Raw genomic sequence first — 15,058 nt, forward strand, 5'->3', positions numbered from 1 at the left:
TAATGGCTAATCTGATTTTGGAAAAGTTTAAAATTTAAAGGAGCAAAACTTCAGTTATTTATTTTTAGTTTTAGGAGAGCAGAGACGTATGTTGCTTTTGCATTTTAAAATCACCCTAATGCCCCTTGTCATCAGCTGGAAGTTCAGTGTGGGTGGGGATGAATGAAATGGGCTTGTGACATAGCAGCTGCCTCAGTTTCCCCACTTTGGTTGAATGTCTCTTCACAGTGGTCCTCCAGCTCCCAGCATTGTTGGTTGACTTAATGCTTTGGCTAAACTTTATTGAAGGAGAGTCTTCTTTCACGTCTTCGTCCCATAACTAAACTGAGCAAGCTCTCAAATCTATCTCAAAGCTCCACACTGGGGTGGCAGCTAACAAGGCAGGGGTGGACTGAGCCCAACTCCCTTAAAAGGCCACTCCATCCTGTGACCAGGTCTTAAGGCTTTTCGTTTTACAATTTTTTTGAAAGCTATAATCCACAAAATTAAATAAGCTTTTTTATTAAAGTGACATAACCATCTACTTCGAACCTCTAGGTTCTTGTTCTCCATATCTGCAACTCTAATTTATTTATCTTTCATGTGTATCAAATTTTCCAAAGACCTTGAACTTAAGAAAATGTATGCCTTTTTCATTTTAACTTTCACTTACCTAAAATTTGCTTTTATTACTTAACTCATCACTGGAGTTCCCCTTCATCCCTTAAGTAGCAAGATAAATATTTACTCAATGAGACTGTAAGTATAGGAATGAATTTCCAAAAATTTTTTGGAAATCCTTTGCTTTCTTTCTTTCTTCTTCATTCAGTGAATGGTGCTTTGTGTCTCACTCCTGATTGGCATCGTGATGATACTTTCTAGCAAGGGGCCCAGTTTGATGTAGGTCATTTTGATGAAAGGTTCTGTGTCCCATCAGAAAGGACTGAAAATCAAGGTGTCAGAGCTTTTGTGTGGTGACTGCTAATGTGACTTTTGTTTTAACTTTTGGTTTAAGAATGGGTTTAATATGTTAACATTTCCCCCCACTAAATGGCTTGCCTTAAAACTAATCTTTTGTCAAACGTTGGTTTCCCATGCTTGCTATAACAATTCCTGCCTCTTACTAATAAGACAGTAGGTTCTTCCTCTAGTCCTATCATGTATCCATCAGAATGGATAGATTGCAAGTGCCTTTTCACTGTAATTATTCATTCTTATTTAAACCACTCAAATGTTTTGGCAGTCACTTCTTGGCAATTAGATGTAGTGATTAGAATCCTTTATTACTGGAGCTTTCCTTTAATTGCTATGTAAACTATGAAAATACATTCCAGTTGTTTATACTAAGTGATATAAATCTTCCATTACAATACTCTGCCAAACAAGATTTATAAAGGAAAAATAAGTAGTGGGTGCAAGTGACGCTGCTATCCACTATTAATACTGTGAAGCTGGTCTACCAGTATCTATCCCCAGTGTACTACATTGCTAGACATTTTAATCAGAATTACACATACCGCTGGTAATATTTTAACCATAAATACTGCTTTTGCACTTAATGTATTTTCTAGTATAAAAGTGTTTTATGAATGACTTAGATTTGTTTTTGTTTTGCCTAGGAAGGAGAGGATGATATGGACAGTTATCAGGTAAACATTTATCTTACTTCAAATATAAATATTTGTAGGTCAGATTGCCTGGTCTAATTTTCAGTATTAGATAGACATCAACATTGTACATCCCACTGTATGAGGCATGAATATCTAAACAGTCGCTGTCCCGAACACTGTAAAATCTTACACAAATTTTTACACTATATAATATCTGACCCAGAATTAAGAGGCATTTTTCTCTCTGAAAGAATGGGACACATTAATGTACGTTTCCTGAACAAGGCATAGTTCCTTTTATCTTCTCTGCTCTGTGTCATGCTTCCCCTCTGTATCTACAGCCTGTGAATTAGGATTGGCTGTGCTCAGAGCAGTCATGGGTATAATGTTTAAGATGCATAGAAGCAAAATCATTCACACTATTTTATGTTATGAACATGGTTTATATTGGACCTGGGAATAAAATATTGGCTAGTGATCAAAACGTGCCTACTAGTCAGGACAAGGATTCTATTCCTAGGACCACCACTCACTGTGACTTTGGGATAGGTATTTAACCTCTGTTTTCTCTCTCTCTCTCTCTCACACTCACACACACAAAAATGGGGATTTTTTTTAACTTCACAGAGTTATTGGTGTGGCATAATATTTGTGATACATTGTCATTAAAAGTACACAAAAGTAGGCAAAAAACACCTCATGCTCATTGTTGCTGTTACCAGTAGTATAAGCCTATAAGGATAGCAACAAGAGATCCTCTGTTTAATTTTGTCTTTGGAGGGCTGGAGAGGGTTCTAGGTGCATTTCTACAAGACTATAGATGTTCAAAACCATGCAGGTTACGGTTTGCTTCAGTCCTTTTCTCTTGATTGATTAAATGCCTAACAAAGGAGAAGAAATATTTAAGGAAGTCTTAGGGGGATGGTACAATGAAGAATAATAGGTTCAAATTAGGCAAGGGGGAATTCACATATAATGTCAGGAACAATATCTTACCAAAAATAGCATGGCCCCAGTCCGGCATTATCATCTGTGCAGCAGCCCACCCATAATGCAGGATTGGATCCTTAGACTGGAAACTCTGTAAGACAAAGACTGGTTCTTACTATGTGTTTGTAAAGCACTTAGCACAGATGGAGGCTCTAATCCTGATTGTATTTTCCAGGCCCTGTCACATTATTAGTGTTAACAATAAAGTGATGCTGTGGGATAGTCTAAATCCTGTAAATTTCCTATTTCCACGTTAATGTTGCCTAAATGAGTAGTAGGGAATATAAAATAACTGGAGAGAGAGACTTGCCAGATCAAGTCAAGACTTGCAAGGATGGGGCAGTGGATGTGACTGAATGTGAGGAACAATCCTGTAATAAAGGAGAATAATGGGTAGACTAGATGATTTAATGGAGATCTTTTCCATATCTCATTTCTATAGTCCCCAGGGCACTAATTCAGAGGGGAAAGTGGCCAAAAATAAAAAGTACGAGCAGATGGATTGAAAGCTACATATATTTACAAATGGGAAACACTGGTGTTGTTGGATCAGGACTTACACAGCTTTCTTCATTTACATAGGACAGGGATTTGGAGAGACTGCGTCGGAAATGGCTGAACGCATTGACAAAACGTCAGGAATACCTAGATCAACAGCTGCAAAAACTCGACAGCAAACCTGGTAGGTGAAGCATTATTGGTAGTGGGAGGAGTGAGGGTGTATGTCGGTGTTTTTGTTTTTGTAATGTGTGTGAAATTAAGTAGCCAGGGGAAGGAACAGCTGAATCTTTGAAATCGTCAGTTTGGGGAGAATAATGAGAACAAGATTCTGACATGCACTCAAGTCACAAATAGAGAGCTCTATAGAGAAAATCTGTGTATACTTACAGAGTAATAGGTGTTTTTATTGAAACTGCCAGCAGGGTGACTAGATGCGGTGGGGGTTTTTTTTATAAAGTCAGAGGCCCACTAACATGTGGGTTGAGACCACCAATATGCATCACAAAGATAGCATTTTTTCATTGCATCTTGTTGTTCTGACTATCCTACTTTTCCAGATAAAACAGAAGACGATACAGATCGGGAGGCACAACTGTTAGAAATGAGGCTCACCCTTACTGAAGAAAGGAATGCTGTAATGGTTCCTTCTGCTGGCAGTGGGATCCCTGGAGCTCCAGCAGAGTGGTATGAATGTTACTATATGCCACAGTGAATATAAAAATGATGGGCAGCCTGTTCCTGGCTTGGATTGCTGCCATTTTCTGCCCCACCAAATGTGGATTATGTACGTCATGACAAAAGTGGTTAAATTAGGAGTGTTAGTGTGAATTAATTTCTTAGTCTCAATAACTGAAACCCAGAAACACTCTTTAGTAAATGATACTGTTATTGACCAAAATGTAAATATGACTTTTGAAAAAAAAATTTTTATTACCACTGCACTTAGCATTAAAAAAAATTACTTAATATGTTATTATGTAGTTCCTTCACTTAAAAGGCTGCTCTGTCATAATAAAACTCCATCTGCAGGAGCCTTGTGTGCTTCTGGTTTAAGCATAGAGTCTGTTTAGTCAGCAGGTGTTGCACATAATTTTCTAAATATTAAAACCAATAAATTACACTGGACTGCGATTGCAATACTATAGCAGCTGTGGGTAACAACTGCAGTAAAGGATGCAAATCAGTTTCTATTCTAAGCCACTGTATTCACTTCCTTCTAACTTGGGATGAAGTTTTTTGTGCTTGGTCTCTGCTTTGGAGGAAAAGCTGATCAGCGTTTGAGTTGTTTGGAAAGGGAGCATGGTAGTGAAGAAGGGAGCACAAGATATGTTGTGCAGAGTGTGAGGAAAACCTCTAATCACACTTGCTGACTGGACCCCGTTTGTTTGTTTTTTAAGTTGAACTTTGTTAAAACTAATGCTTTTGAAGCATAGGAAAGTCCTCACTCCTTACTGAGGACTTCTTGTATGTCATCTTTTCAAATATTCACAGCTTTTTAACTTGAAACATGCACAGCAGAAAACAGTGTAGTTGTAAGATACATACTTCAGAAGAAATGTATTGTGAATGCATGTTCATCTAGGGAAATGTGCAAAGGCTTTTACTAACTTTTTTCTAATTTTTTTCCTTACAAAATCTTTCTAAAATGCGTTATAAAAAATAGGAAATTAAAGGGATAATATAGAATAAAGCATTAAGGTTGTGCCTTTAAATCACAACATATCAGGAAGTTTAAAAGTTAAAATATAAACAGCTGTGTTAATTTGGACATGCTGCACATATGTACTATTTCCTATTCCTATTTTTATTTTTGTGTGTTTAACAACCAGCATAATAGTTGTGCAATGTGGGAGAGTTAACTTTGCTTTTGGAACGTAATATTTGCATTTCCTGACTTTTCACGACTAACCGTCCAACCTTCAGTCGCATTACTAATGCAGAGGTTTTTGCATTAATACATGTACATGTCAGTGTAAATAAAGAAACTTTAAATTTGCTATTAGCAGTTTAGAGGCAAGAAAACATTTCTGAAAGCAGAGGTCAAATAATGTAATAATTTGTGAGGGAGCTAGTATAAAAGAAGTACCAATTTAGTTTGAGTCCCTCTGTATCTGCAAGAGTAAATTAAAATAAAGCCATTTGCCAAGGTTATTGGCTTGACCTACAATCGCAGCTGTGCAGAATGTATTATACTGTTGGCTTGTATCTTAAGGTACGTGTGCTGGATAAATCTGCTTCAGTTTAAATGCCACCATTGTCAATATCTTATGTTTTAGGACTCCAGTGCCTGGTATGGAAACCCATATTCCAGTTGTTTTCCTTGACTTAAATGGTAAGAGAGGACAGAGAGCATTTGAAATAAACTTTGTCTAGCCAATAACATTATAGGAACTAAGAAGCAAACTAATAAAATGAAGAAATTCTTTGAGTGGCAGGTTTATTAATGTGAAAAGACTATTAGAATTACATTTATTTCATCCAACTATATTGTTTAATGCTCCAGAATACACAGCAATTACATACAGAATGAACAATACATTTTTATCCTCCTTATGTTTTGCAGCCCTTAAATAAGTGAAAAGACGGGAAGAAGGGAGGTATAAAATAACCAAGGGAATAAAACTTAGAAGCTAACAATAAAAGCCAGTTGTAAATGCAGAATAATCATTCAGAAAGAATGGTTCTAGTGGAGTCCCACAGGGATCTGTTCTTGGCCGGTGCTCTTCAATATCTTTATCAAAGATCTGGAAAAAAATTGCTGATAAAGTTTGCATATGACGCAAATGGGTGGAATGGTAAGTGAGGGTAGGTTAGTTATGCAGATTGATCTTTATCACTTGGTATACTGGGCTCACTTGCCTTTTAATACATCCAGATACAAGATCATACATATAGGGACAAGGCATGCAGGCCACACCTACAGAATGGGGGACTGTATCCTGGAAAATAGTGACTCTGAACAGGACGTAAAGGTCCTAGTGGATAACCAGTGGAACATGAACTGCTAGTGTGATGATGTGGCTAAGAGGGACTAACATCGTCCTTGGATGTGTAAGCATCAAATAAGAGTACAGAGGTGGTGTTATCGCTATATACAGCATTGCTGTGACCATTAGTGTTATACCATGTCCAGTTGGGATGTCCACACTTTAAAAAGGATAATGACAGATTTTGTAAGGGTTCAGAAAACAATTACCAGAATGATTCTGGGAAAACTTTCTTATAATAAGAGACTTCAGAAGCTCAGACTATTAGGTTGCCAGAGAGAATGTTAGGAAGTTACTTGATCATGGTCTGTAGGTACATGGGAAGATTTATGATTGTAGGGAGCTCTTTAGTTTAGCTGGCAAAGGTAGGAAAAGATCCAGTGGCTGGAAGCTGAAGCTTGATAAACTCAAGACTATAAATATGGCACCGGATTTTTATTTTTTTTAGACAGTGAGAGGAATTAACCATTGTAACCACTTCCCAAGGATGTAGTGGATTCTCTATCATGTGAAGTTTTAAAATCAACATTGGATGTCTTTCTAAAAGATGTATGGTCTAGGTCAACCAAAAGTTATGGGGCTTGCTACAGGAATTATTGGATGAAATGATCTGGCCTTTGTTATGCAGAAAGTCAGATTAGATTATCATAATTGTCCTTTCTAGCCTGAAAATGGATGCAAATAAAATTGTGCTGGGATTTCGAAGGGAGTTGGGCACATAGCTCTTCGGTCTCTTTGAAAATTCCAGCCTAGATGAATAGTAGACTCAAGGAATTCACCAGCTGAGAAGTGTCTGATAAGGGATGTAAAGAAGGAGGGAGATAAACTGTTTCAAATATATAATATAATTGAATAAATATGTGTGCTTTGATATTGGCACTGGTAAGTACTAGAATGACTACCTAAGCTGAGGCCCTGCTCACATGACCACAGTTCAGTGGCTGACCACATGTAGCTCGACCAGAATTGTGTTTGAGAGCACTTTTCCAACATACGTTGGCTGTTAGCACAAGCAACACAGGAACACATTGTTTTTTAAATTGTTCCAGCTGAAACTGCTATAGATTCCTTGCCCTAGATAGCCCACACTGAAGTTCTAAACAAGGGTGTGACGCAATTTGTAACCACATTAGCTGTGGATGCAAATAATGTAACTGCTTTTCTGTAACCAAGTCTATAACGATTTCAAACACTGCCACAAGTCCAAGGGTAGGAAGGACCTCATATAGCTTCATACCAAAGGCTCCCAAACTACAAGCACACTCCCTGTACAGTGTAACACAACAGTTTCAGGCAAGGTGTAAAGGATACCCTATTGAAATGAAACTATGGTGGAATTTTACTTAGGCAGAAAATAATTGTCCAAACTGCCATTTGGCCAGTACACAAAAATTAATGCCGCTACTCTTGTGCTGTTTTGAATGGAAGTACAGTTCTTGGTTTTTTTTTAACGTTTTTGAGTCTTCTGTGCTCCTAGCGGATGACTTTAGCTCTCAAGATAACCTTGATGACCCAGAACCTGGTGGATGGGATGCTACTCTCACTGGGGAAGAGGAAGAGGAATTCTTTGAATTGCAGATTGTGAAACACCATGAGAGTGAGGTAAGCAAATGCACAGCCCAGAATGCTTAAGATCAGGAGTCTTCTCATCTCTTTAACCTTTTCTTAACAGGGCTTGTCTACAGAGCAAGTTATTCCAGAATAACTATTCCACTTCCAGAGTGGATTAAGATAATTCACAATAAGGCACTCTTTTATTCTAAAATAAAAGCATTCACACATGGAGTTAATCTGTTTTTAATTCATACCATACCTAAATCTGGATTAGTTTTCATGTGTCGGCAAACTCTTACCTAGACATCCCAGGAATGCATCTAGACTGACACGTCAAGTATACAGCTCTTGTACTTCCTAAGGCTGATTGTTTTTAAATTGTTCTCTAGGAATGGAACTTTATTATATTCCCCCCCCAAAAAAAACTACATTAAAGTGGAGTTGCAGTTGTTTGGGTGCCTTAACTGTGCATTTCCATATCTCAACATGTTTTGATTTTTTTTCAGTGTAACCTTAACTTTGAATTTTTTTGGTTTTAGGATAATCGCAACATTGCTGTAACTACCTTTTTTTTTTAAACTTTAAATTACTGGCACAGTGAAACCCCGCTATAACGTGATGTTTGGGGTCCAAAAAATTCCATTGCGATAAATGCAGGTCGCGGTATAGCGGGGTTTCAAGCCGGTCAGTTTAAGTCAGTGGTCCCCAACGCGGTGCATTGATGTGCGCCGCCTAGTGCCCCTAGTACCTACTGCCCAGCAGGGGAGAGAAGCTGCGGCCCCGTGTCTGCCAGGGACAGAGAACTCCGAGGCTGCGGGTGCCGGTACGCTCTGTCCCCGGCAGGTGCGGGGCCGCAGCTCCTCTTGAAGCCAGAGAGAAGCTGCAGCCCCGCACCTGCCGGGGACAGAGAGCACCGGTGCCCACAGCCTCAGAGTTCTCTGTCCCTGGCAGGCGCTGGGCCGTGGCTTCTCTCCCCTGCTGGGCACTAGGCAGGGGCACATCAATGTCCCGGCGAGCGCCATGGCGTTGGGGACCACTGGTATTAGGCCTTAAAGGGGAGCCAACTTATGATCGCGTTATATGTGATTTTGCGTTATGGCGGGGAGCGTTATTGCGAGGTTTGACTGTACTTACTCTAAACTTTAAATCCAACTTAACACAGTTGTTTTTGTCTGAGAATTTCCTCAGACTTCTAAAATTATTAAAAATTTTCTGCATGCACTTTAAACAAGAAACCCAAAGAGAATGCTACCATGTGATATTTCTAATTATTTGAAGATACGTAGTATCAACTTTCAATAATTTTATTTTTATTTTATGAGCAGGGAAATTCCTTCTTTTCCCTCAAGCCTAATAGGATTTCTGTATTTTGTGAATATCTTTAACACTGTTCAGGCAAAATATTTCTCAGCTATCAAGCAAAAAATGGGTGTTTTTTAAGTGAAGTATACTGAAATTTGTCTTCCAAAGACTCACGTAATCAGTTCTGCTCTTTCTGGAGTGTTTTCATAATTAGCAAGATTGAATGGTCGTGTCCTCTTAAAATGTATAGTCCAGAAATCTAGGAGGTTTGTAGCTCTTTTTCAAAGAGAAATGGCCTTGAGTTTAAAGAAGTCTCAATTCTTCTTTGGGTGCTGGTCCCTATGTGTGTTCGATACTTGGGTGCACATGTGCCCGACTCCATACATTCTAACAAGCAATGTCGGGTGCACATTAATTCTCCTTGTGCTCCAGACCAAGGGCATAAGAGGCAGTATTGACCGACACCTCTCCAGTTCCTTCTTACCCATCACATGCCCTGACTCAGAATCCCTGTGTCCACAGATTTCTCCAGCTTTTCTCTTTGGTAGCCTGTAAATAGATATTATAAATAGTTTTATAGTAGTTTAGTTAGTTAGTATAGCTTGTTCTTTCCCCATACCAAAGACACTCTCCCTGAGATCTGGGGCTATGCCCAGAGCCTCAGGGTTCAAGAACTGTCTCTTGCAGTCACTCCTTCTCCATGAGCACTGATCACCAACACTGTCCCCACTACTTGGGTAAGATGCACATTCCGGCAAAGTGCAGCATCTGTTGCTCGTTTCCACCACAACCATGTGAAGCTCATGACCTTCACTTAAGGAAACACCTTATGAAGAAGGCAATGAGACCTTACTCTGATCCAGGCCACGGAGACACCCAGGCATGCTGTACATTGGCTCCATCAGATGAGCAGTGCCCCTGACATAAGCCTAGAAGCGGAGTCTACAGATTCTAAGCCCAATGACTCTTCTTCCACGGCTTTCCATAGGAGTAGAGGGCACTCTTGTTGGGTCACCCCACTAAGAAGCGGGCGAACTAAGGGCAAATTCAGCCAAGCGAATAGCGTAGCGTAGCGCAATTGTTTACAGTTCCCCACCAACTCACCAGCCGCACGAAACGGGAATCAAGTCCGCTCCTCGCGCGCCGCACTCCGCCTTTTGTGTTGGTGGAGTGGCGAGAGAGCGCTTCGGCGCGCGCTCCAGACGAGACGCGCAGATTAGAGATCGAGATAGTAACTCCGACAGCTCGAACTCACCGCGCACCCCGGCGACCGAGTGTAGACTGTCCCATATACAGGCCCCAGTCCAGGTGTGTTCATGTTGTATTATATTCCTCCCCAAGCAAGCCAAGGCTGGGTGAGCTTTTGGATGATGGATTTGTCGGATTGATCCTTTAGGCGGCAAAGTGTGCAAGAAAAAGGATCTGTGTCTGGATCTGGCTTTGACTGACAGGACTGACATCCCACAAGGACTGACAGAAGTTGGTTCCGACTTGAAGTTCAGCCCTACTCCCACCATTGACAGCAGGACTTTCCAACACACACAAAAACTGGGATGGTTTCTGACTGTTCTGACCATTGACCAACCCCTCAGCACACACATCCCAGGACACAGAGACATACCACACCTCCTCTCTCTTCTCCTCCTCTCCCTCTCTCAGCTCCCTCCTCTCCCAGAGGAAAATTGCTCACAGGGAAAAAAAAAAAAAACCCACCACAAAAACCCCCACCTCTCTAACCCCCAGGCAGGCATCCACACCCTCAGCATCCACCACCCTCACCAATGAGAGAGAGTCAGTCTCAGCAGTTCAGCCAGTCAGGCTCCCCCTCACAGTCCTCCTCCCTATCTGAGCCCTGATAGGGAGTCGAGGAGACCTGGATGTCATCCTCCTAGATATTACTTCCCCAGGAACCGCTGATATCCAGTGCTGTGAGGTCTCCCCCATCTGATTGATCCCTCCTTTTGGCTTTATTGGAGCCCGTGGAAACTCTGTGGCAGACCCCCCAGATCCATCCAAGAGTCATAGAACACCTCTCCTCAGCACCCGCCAGATCTGTCATAGTGTGAGGAGGAGGAGGAGGACACTGATTCGGATCCACGGGCACCAATGGGAATCTCATCCTAGCTCCAAATGAAGCTGTCACTCCATCCTCACCATCTCTGCTGGACTACCATAGGCATACCAGGAGCTACTGCAGAGGATAGCCAATGGCCTCCATATAATACTGGAAGAGATCCATGATTTCCAATACCATCTTCAAGATATTCTGTAGGCTGCAGGTCCAAGCAAGATGATGCTATCATGGAGCCAGCCATAGTGGTCTGGTCCACCTCCTCTCCCTCCCCCCCATGCCTGAGAGGAGAGAGAGATTTTTGTCCCTCCTGCCAAAGCTGTGTGTGTTTTTTTTTCACCCACCCAGCACTCAGTGTGTACAGGCAGCCAAAGAGCAGCAAGGTTAGGTTTAAAAAATCCAAAGACCACCCAAGACAAGGCTCTCTCAGGGGTTGGACATTGTGGAAAAAAAAGGAAAAAGGTCTTTTACAACTCATACTCAAACACTACTCAGGCCTTGTTAGCAAAATATGATTTTAACAATTACTCCAGGCTGGCTGACTTTAAGGACACACTGAGACAGGACAGAGCCCACCAGTGAGTCTTTGATAGAGGAAGGAGTTGAGTTGTTGTTTCTTCATTTCTTCTATGCATGGCATTCAGAGAGAGAGCAGAGGGCCTGCCACTGGCATAGTTTGCTTGCATTCACTCTTTGCTCACTTCCAGGGGGCAAGGCAGGCTAAATTTGTTTAATGGAGAGCGGATGAGTCCCTACACTTGCTGAAAGACTTTCGGTCAACTCTACACTCCGTGGGAATTTACACTCCAGCCCTGAGGAGATAACACCAGAGGCAGATGTATAGGCCAAGACCAACCTCTCCACAGACATTATACCACCCACATCCAACCACATCCCCCGTAAACATCAGGCTTCAGAGCCATCAATTTTCAGCTACCATAATCTCTGCCTAGTCTCAGCCACCAATGAAGGGCTACTTTTGACCTCAGTTGATATCCTTCACTGCTATTGATGCCACCTACCTTTCCCACTTTATCTTTGGGGGCCATCTCTCACTTTTCACCCACAATTGGGACTCTATCACGACTGAGAATTGGGTCCTAGGATTTGTCCATTAAGGATATTCCACAGAGTTTCTCTCTTCCTCCCCACAAATCCCTTTCCTGATCCCCTTCAGGGACCACTCTCATGAGGTGATTCTTAAACAGGAGGCGGACTCCCCCACTCCAACAAGGGGCAACAGAATGAGTGCCATCTTAGTATCAAGAAAGTTCCTTTGGTTTCTAGTGGATCGGGAACGTTTCCAGTTCATAATCCTTCCCGTAAGACTAGCAACAGCACCCAGAGTATTCATGAAGGTCTTCTCTGTGGTTGCAGCCCAAAGGAGATGTCAGGGTACATAGTTTTCCTGTATCTTAACAACTGGCTCTTAGCAGGTGGCCCCACCAAGATGTCAGATCGGCAACTTTGTTCCTGCTCCATCTTCTAGCGGTGCTGGATGTCTGTGCGAAAAAAGAAAAGTCCGTTTTATCACCCACACAGACAATAAAGTTTGTCAGAGCAGTCTCTATTTCAGCAAGAGCTTTCCTCCCCCGAGAAAGATTTCAGTTAATGAGCAGTCTGATAGCACAGATTACCAAGGACTATGGTCAAAGTATGCCTTTCTCTTCTGGACACATGGTCTTGTGCACTTACGTGACACCATTCACCAGACTTCATCTACAATGCCAACAGGTCTGGCTTTGGTTGGTCTACTCACCAGATGAGGATCGCACCAACACCAGAGTGACCGTTCCCATCAGGATCGTTGCCTGTCTTACCTGGTGGTTGAATCCAGAACAAGTGATAGTAGAAATCCCCTTCAGCGCTCCTGCCCCCAGTCCGCTTTTCTAACAGATTCATCCCTTATGGGTTAGAGTGCTCACATGAACAGCCACACTGTAAAAGGTACCTGGACCCCACAAGAGGCCAGACTGCACATCAGTCTACTGGAACTGAGGGCAGTCTGCTAAATGTGCTTATACATTTACTTCTATATCCAAGTAACATCAGACAACAGCAACATGGTCTTTTACATAAACAAACAGGGCAAAGCAAGATCTCTTCCTAGAAGCAGTCAGGCTTTGGACCGGTACATCAGAAACCACATCACCATCCAAGCCACATACCTTCCAAGTGCTCAAAACTCTTTAGCAGACAGACTGAGCAAACATTTCTCTGCAGACCCTGTGTGGGGAACACCTCAGTTGGGATGTGAAGGGATCTCAGTGAACAGGAAATTTCCCCTGTACTGCTCCAAAGGAGCTGTGAGTCGCTACCACAGGTCTTGAGAAAGATCCATCACAACAGTGCCAGAGTCGTTCTTGTAGCACCTAATTGGCCCAGACAGTTTTGGTTCCCAGAACTCTTGAGACTGTCAGTCCCTCCTCCTATTAGGATCAACCCTTTTCAGATCTCCTTACCCAGGAAGAAGGCAGAATCAGACCCTGCAATCCAGAACCACTCCACCTCATGGCCTGGTGTTTATGGGCATCAGAACTAGAACGCTTTTGCTCAGCACCGCTCAAAGTAGGAATGCTACCTAACTAAATGGAGATGCTTCTCTACCTTGGCTCAGCATAATCAGCCTTCTCCTAGCTTCATAGATGTCCCCGTTGTTTTAGATTCTCCTGTTTTTTAAAAGAAACAACCTCAGGTCTTTCTGTTAGCTCACTGCAGGTTCATCTTGCAGCAATCAGTGTCTTCCTTCCTCCAGTAGATGGACATTCCATTTTCACTCACTCAGTGACAGTGAGATTCATGAAAAGGCTAGTCAGGATTTTTCCGCTAGTGGTCAAACCTACACCTCAGTGGGGCCACAATCTTGTCCTGTCTACGCTCACCAGACCCCCATTAGAACCCTTGGCAACATGCCCTATGTCCTACTTGTCCATGAAAGTGGGATTTTTAGTTGCTGTTTCCTCAGCAAAAAGGTTGTGGAAGATGGGAGTCCTCATGGCAGACCCACCCTATACTGTTTCTCACAAGGAAAAAGGTCTCTTTTCACCGCCATCCTAAATTCCTGCCCAGTTATTTCTGAATTCCATGTCAACCAAGCCATCCACTTATCTGTTTTCTTCCTGAAACTCCATGCCTCTGCTGAAGAGAGCAGCCCTCATTCCCTCAGTGTCGGACATGCCTTGGCATTCTACCTGAAAAGGACCAAACCTATCAGAAAATCACCAAGGCTATTTCTCGTCATAGCAGAAAGGTTGCAAGGACAAGCTCTATCCTCTCAGAGAATCTAGGTGGATTTCTGGGGGAATCATCGAGTTCTACCAATTAACGTATATCCTTCCAACTGATGGGGTAAGGGCACAATCCATGAGAGCACAAGATGCTGCTACAGCATCCCTGCAAAAAGTACTGATACTGGACATATGTAGAATGGCTACCTGGAGTTCCATTCACACACATACAAAACATTTTGTACACTAGTTCAAGCGGGTACAACAGTGGGAACTACAGTAATTCAAGCATCTTTGCTGCCAGCATCCTTGCACCCTCCTCAGTCTGAATACTCCTAGTCAGTCACCCACGTGTGGAACAATCATAGGGACCAGCACTCCAAGAATTGGAGGTCACTTACCTGTAGCTGGATGTTCTTTCAGATGTGTGGTCCATATCAATATCCCCCTCCATCCCCTTTGCTTCGGATCCTACTGGATTCACAGTAAGAAGAACTGGACAGGCGTCAGCCCATGCTGTCCCTTATGCCCTGGGTCTGGAGCATAAGGAGAGCTGCGGCACATGTGTGAGCCAATGGACGCTGCTTGTTAGAATTTACAGACTCAAGCGCATGATGTGCATGCACACCTACATGTGGAATACAGATAGGGACCACAGATCTCCAAGAACTTGCACTTACAAGTAAGTAACCTCCATTTTTAAACTCAGATATCTTTGTTGGTAGACCAGTGTTGATTGTAAAATGACCTCTTATAAAACAGATGTTTGTTTTTTACCAGTTCTAGGTGAACTGGACATTTTTTGAGTTAAAATGTATGTATTAGAGGAGATGCTTT

At 42.2% G+C, this 15,058-nt stretch overlaps 1 protein-coding gene across 4 annotated transcripts in view; it reads left to right on the forward strand.

The window, feature by feature from the left end:
* Nucleotides 1-15,058, forward strand: part of KIF13B (kinesin family member 13B) — a 200,953-nt gene that overhangs the window by 143,103 nt on the left and 42,792 nt on the right. For all 4 annotated transcript variants that reach the window (XM_039530153.1, XM_039530150.1, XM_039530151.1 and 1 more), the window contains 5 exons: nucleotides 1,599-1,628; nucleotides 3,162-3,261; nucleotides 3,638-3,764; nucleotides 5,357-5,412; nucleotides 7,545-7,669. In XM_039530153.1, the coding sequence (XP_039386087.1) occupies nucleotides 1,599-1,628; nucleotides 3,162-3,261; nucleotides 3,638-3,764; nucleotides 5,357-5,412; nucleotides 7,545-7,669 (438 nt within the window). The remainder of the gene's footprint in view (nucleotides 1-1,598; nucleotides 1,629-3,161; nucleotides 3,262-3,637; nucleotides 3,765-5,356; nucleotides 5,413-7,544; nucleotides 7,670-15,058) is intronic.

The sequence above is a fragment of the Mauremys reevesii genome, linkage group 3 (genome assembly GCF_016161935.1).
Source record: "Mauremys reevesii isolate NIE-2019 linkage group 3, ASM1616193v1, whole genome shotgun sequence".
Classification (NCBI taxonomy): Eukaryota; Metazoa; Chordata; order Testudines; family Geoemydidae; genus Mauremys; species Mauremys reevesii.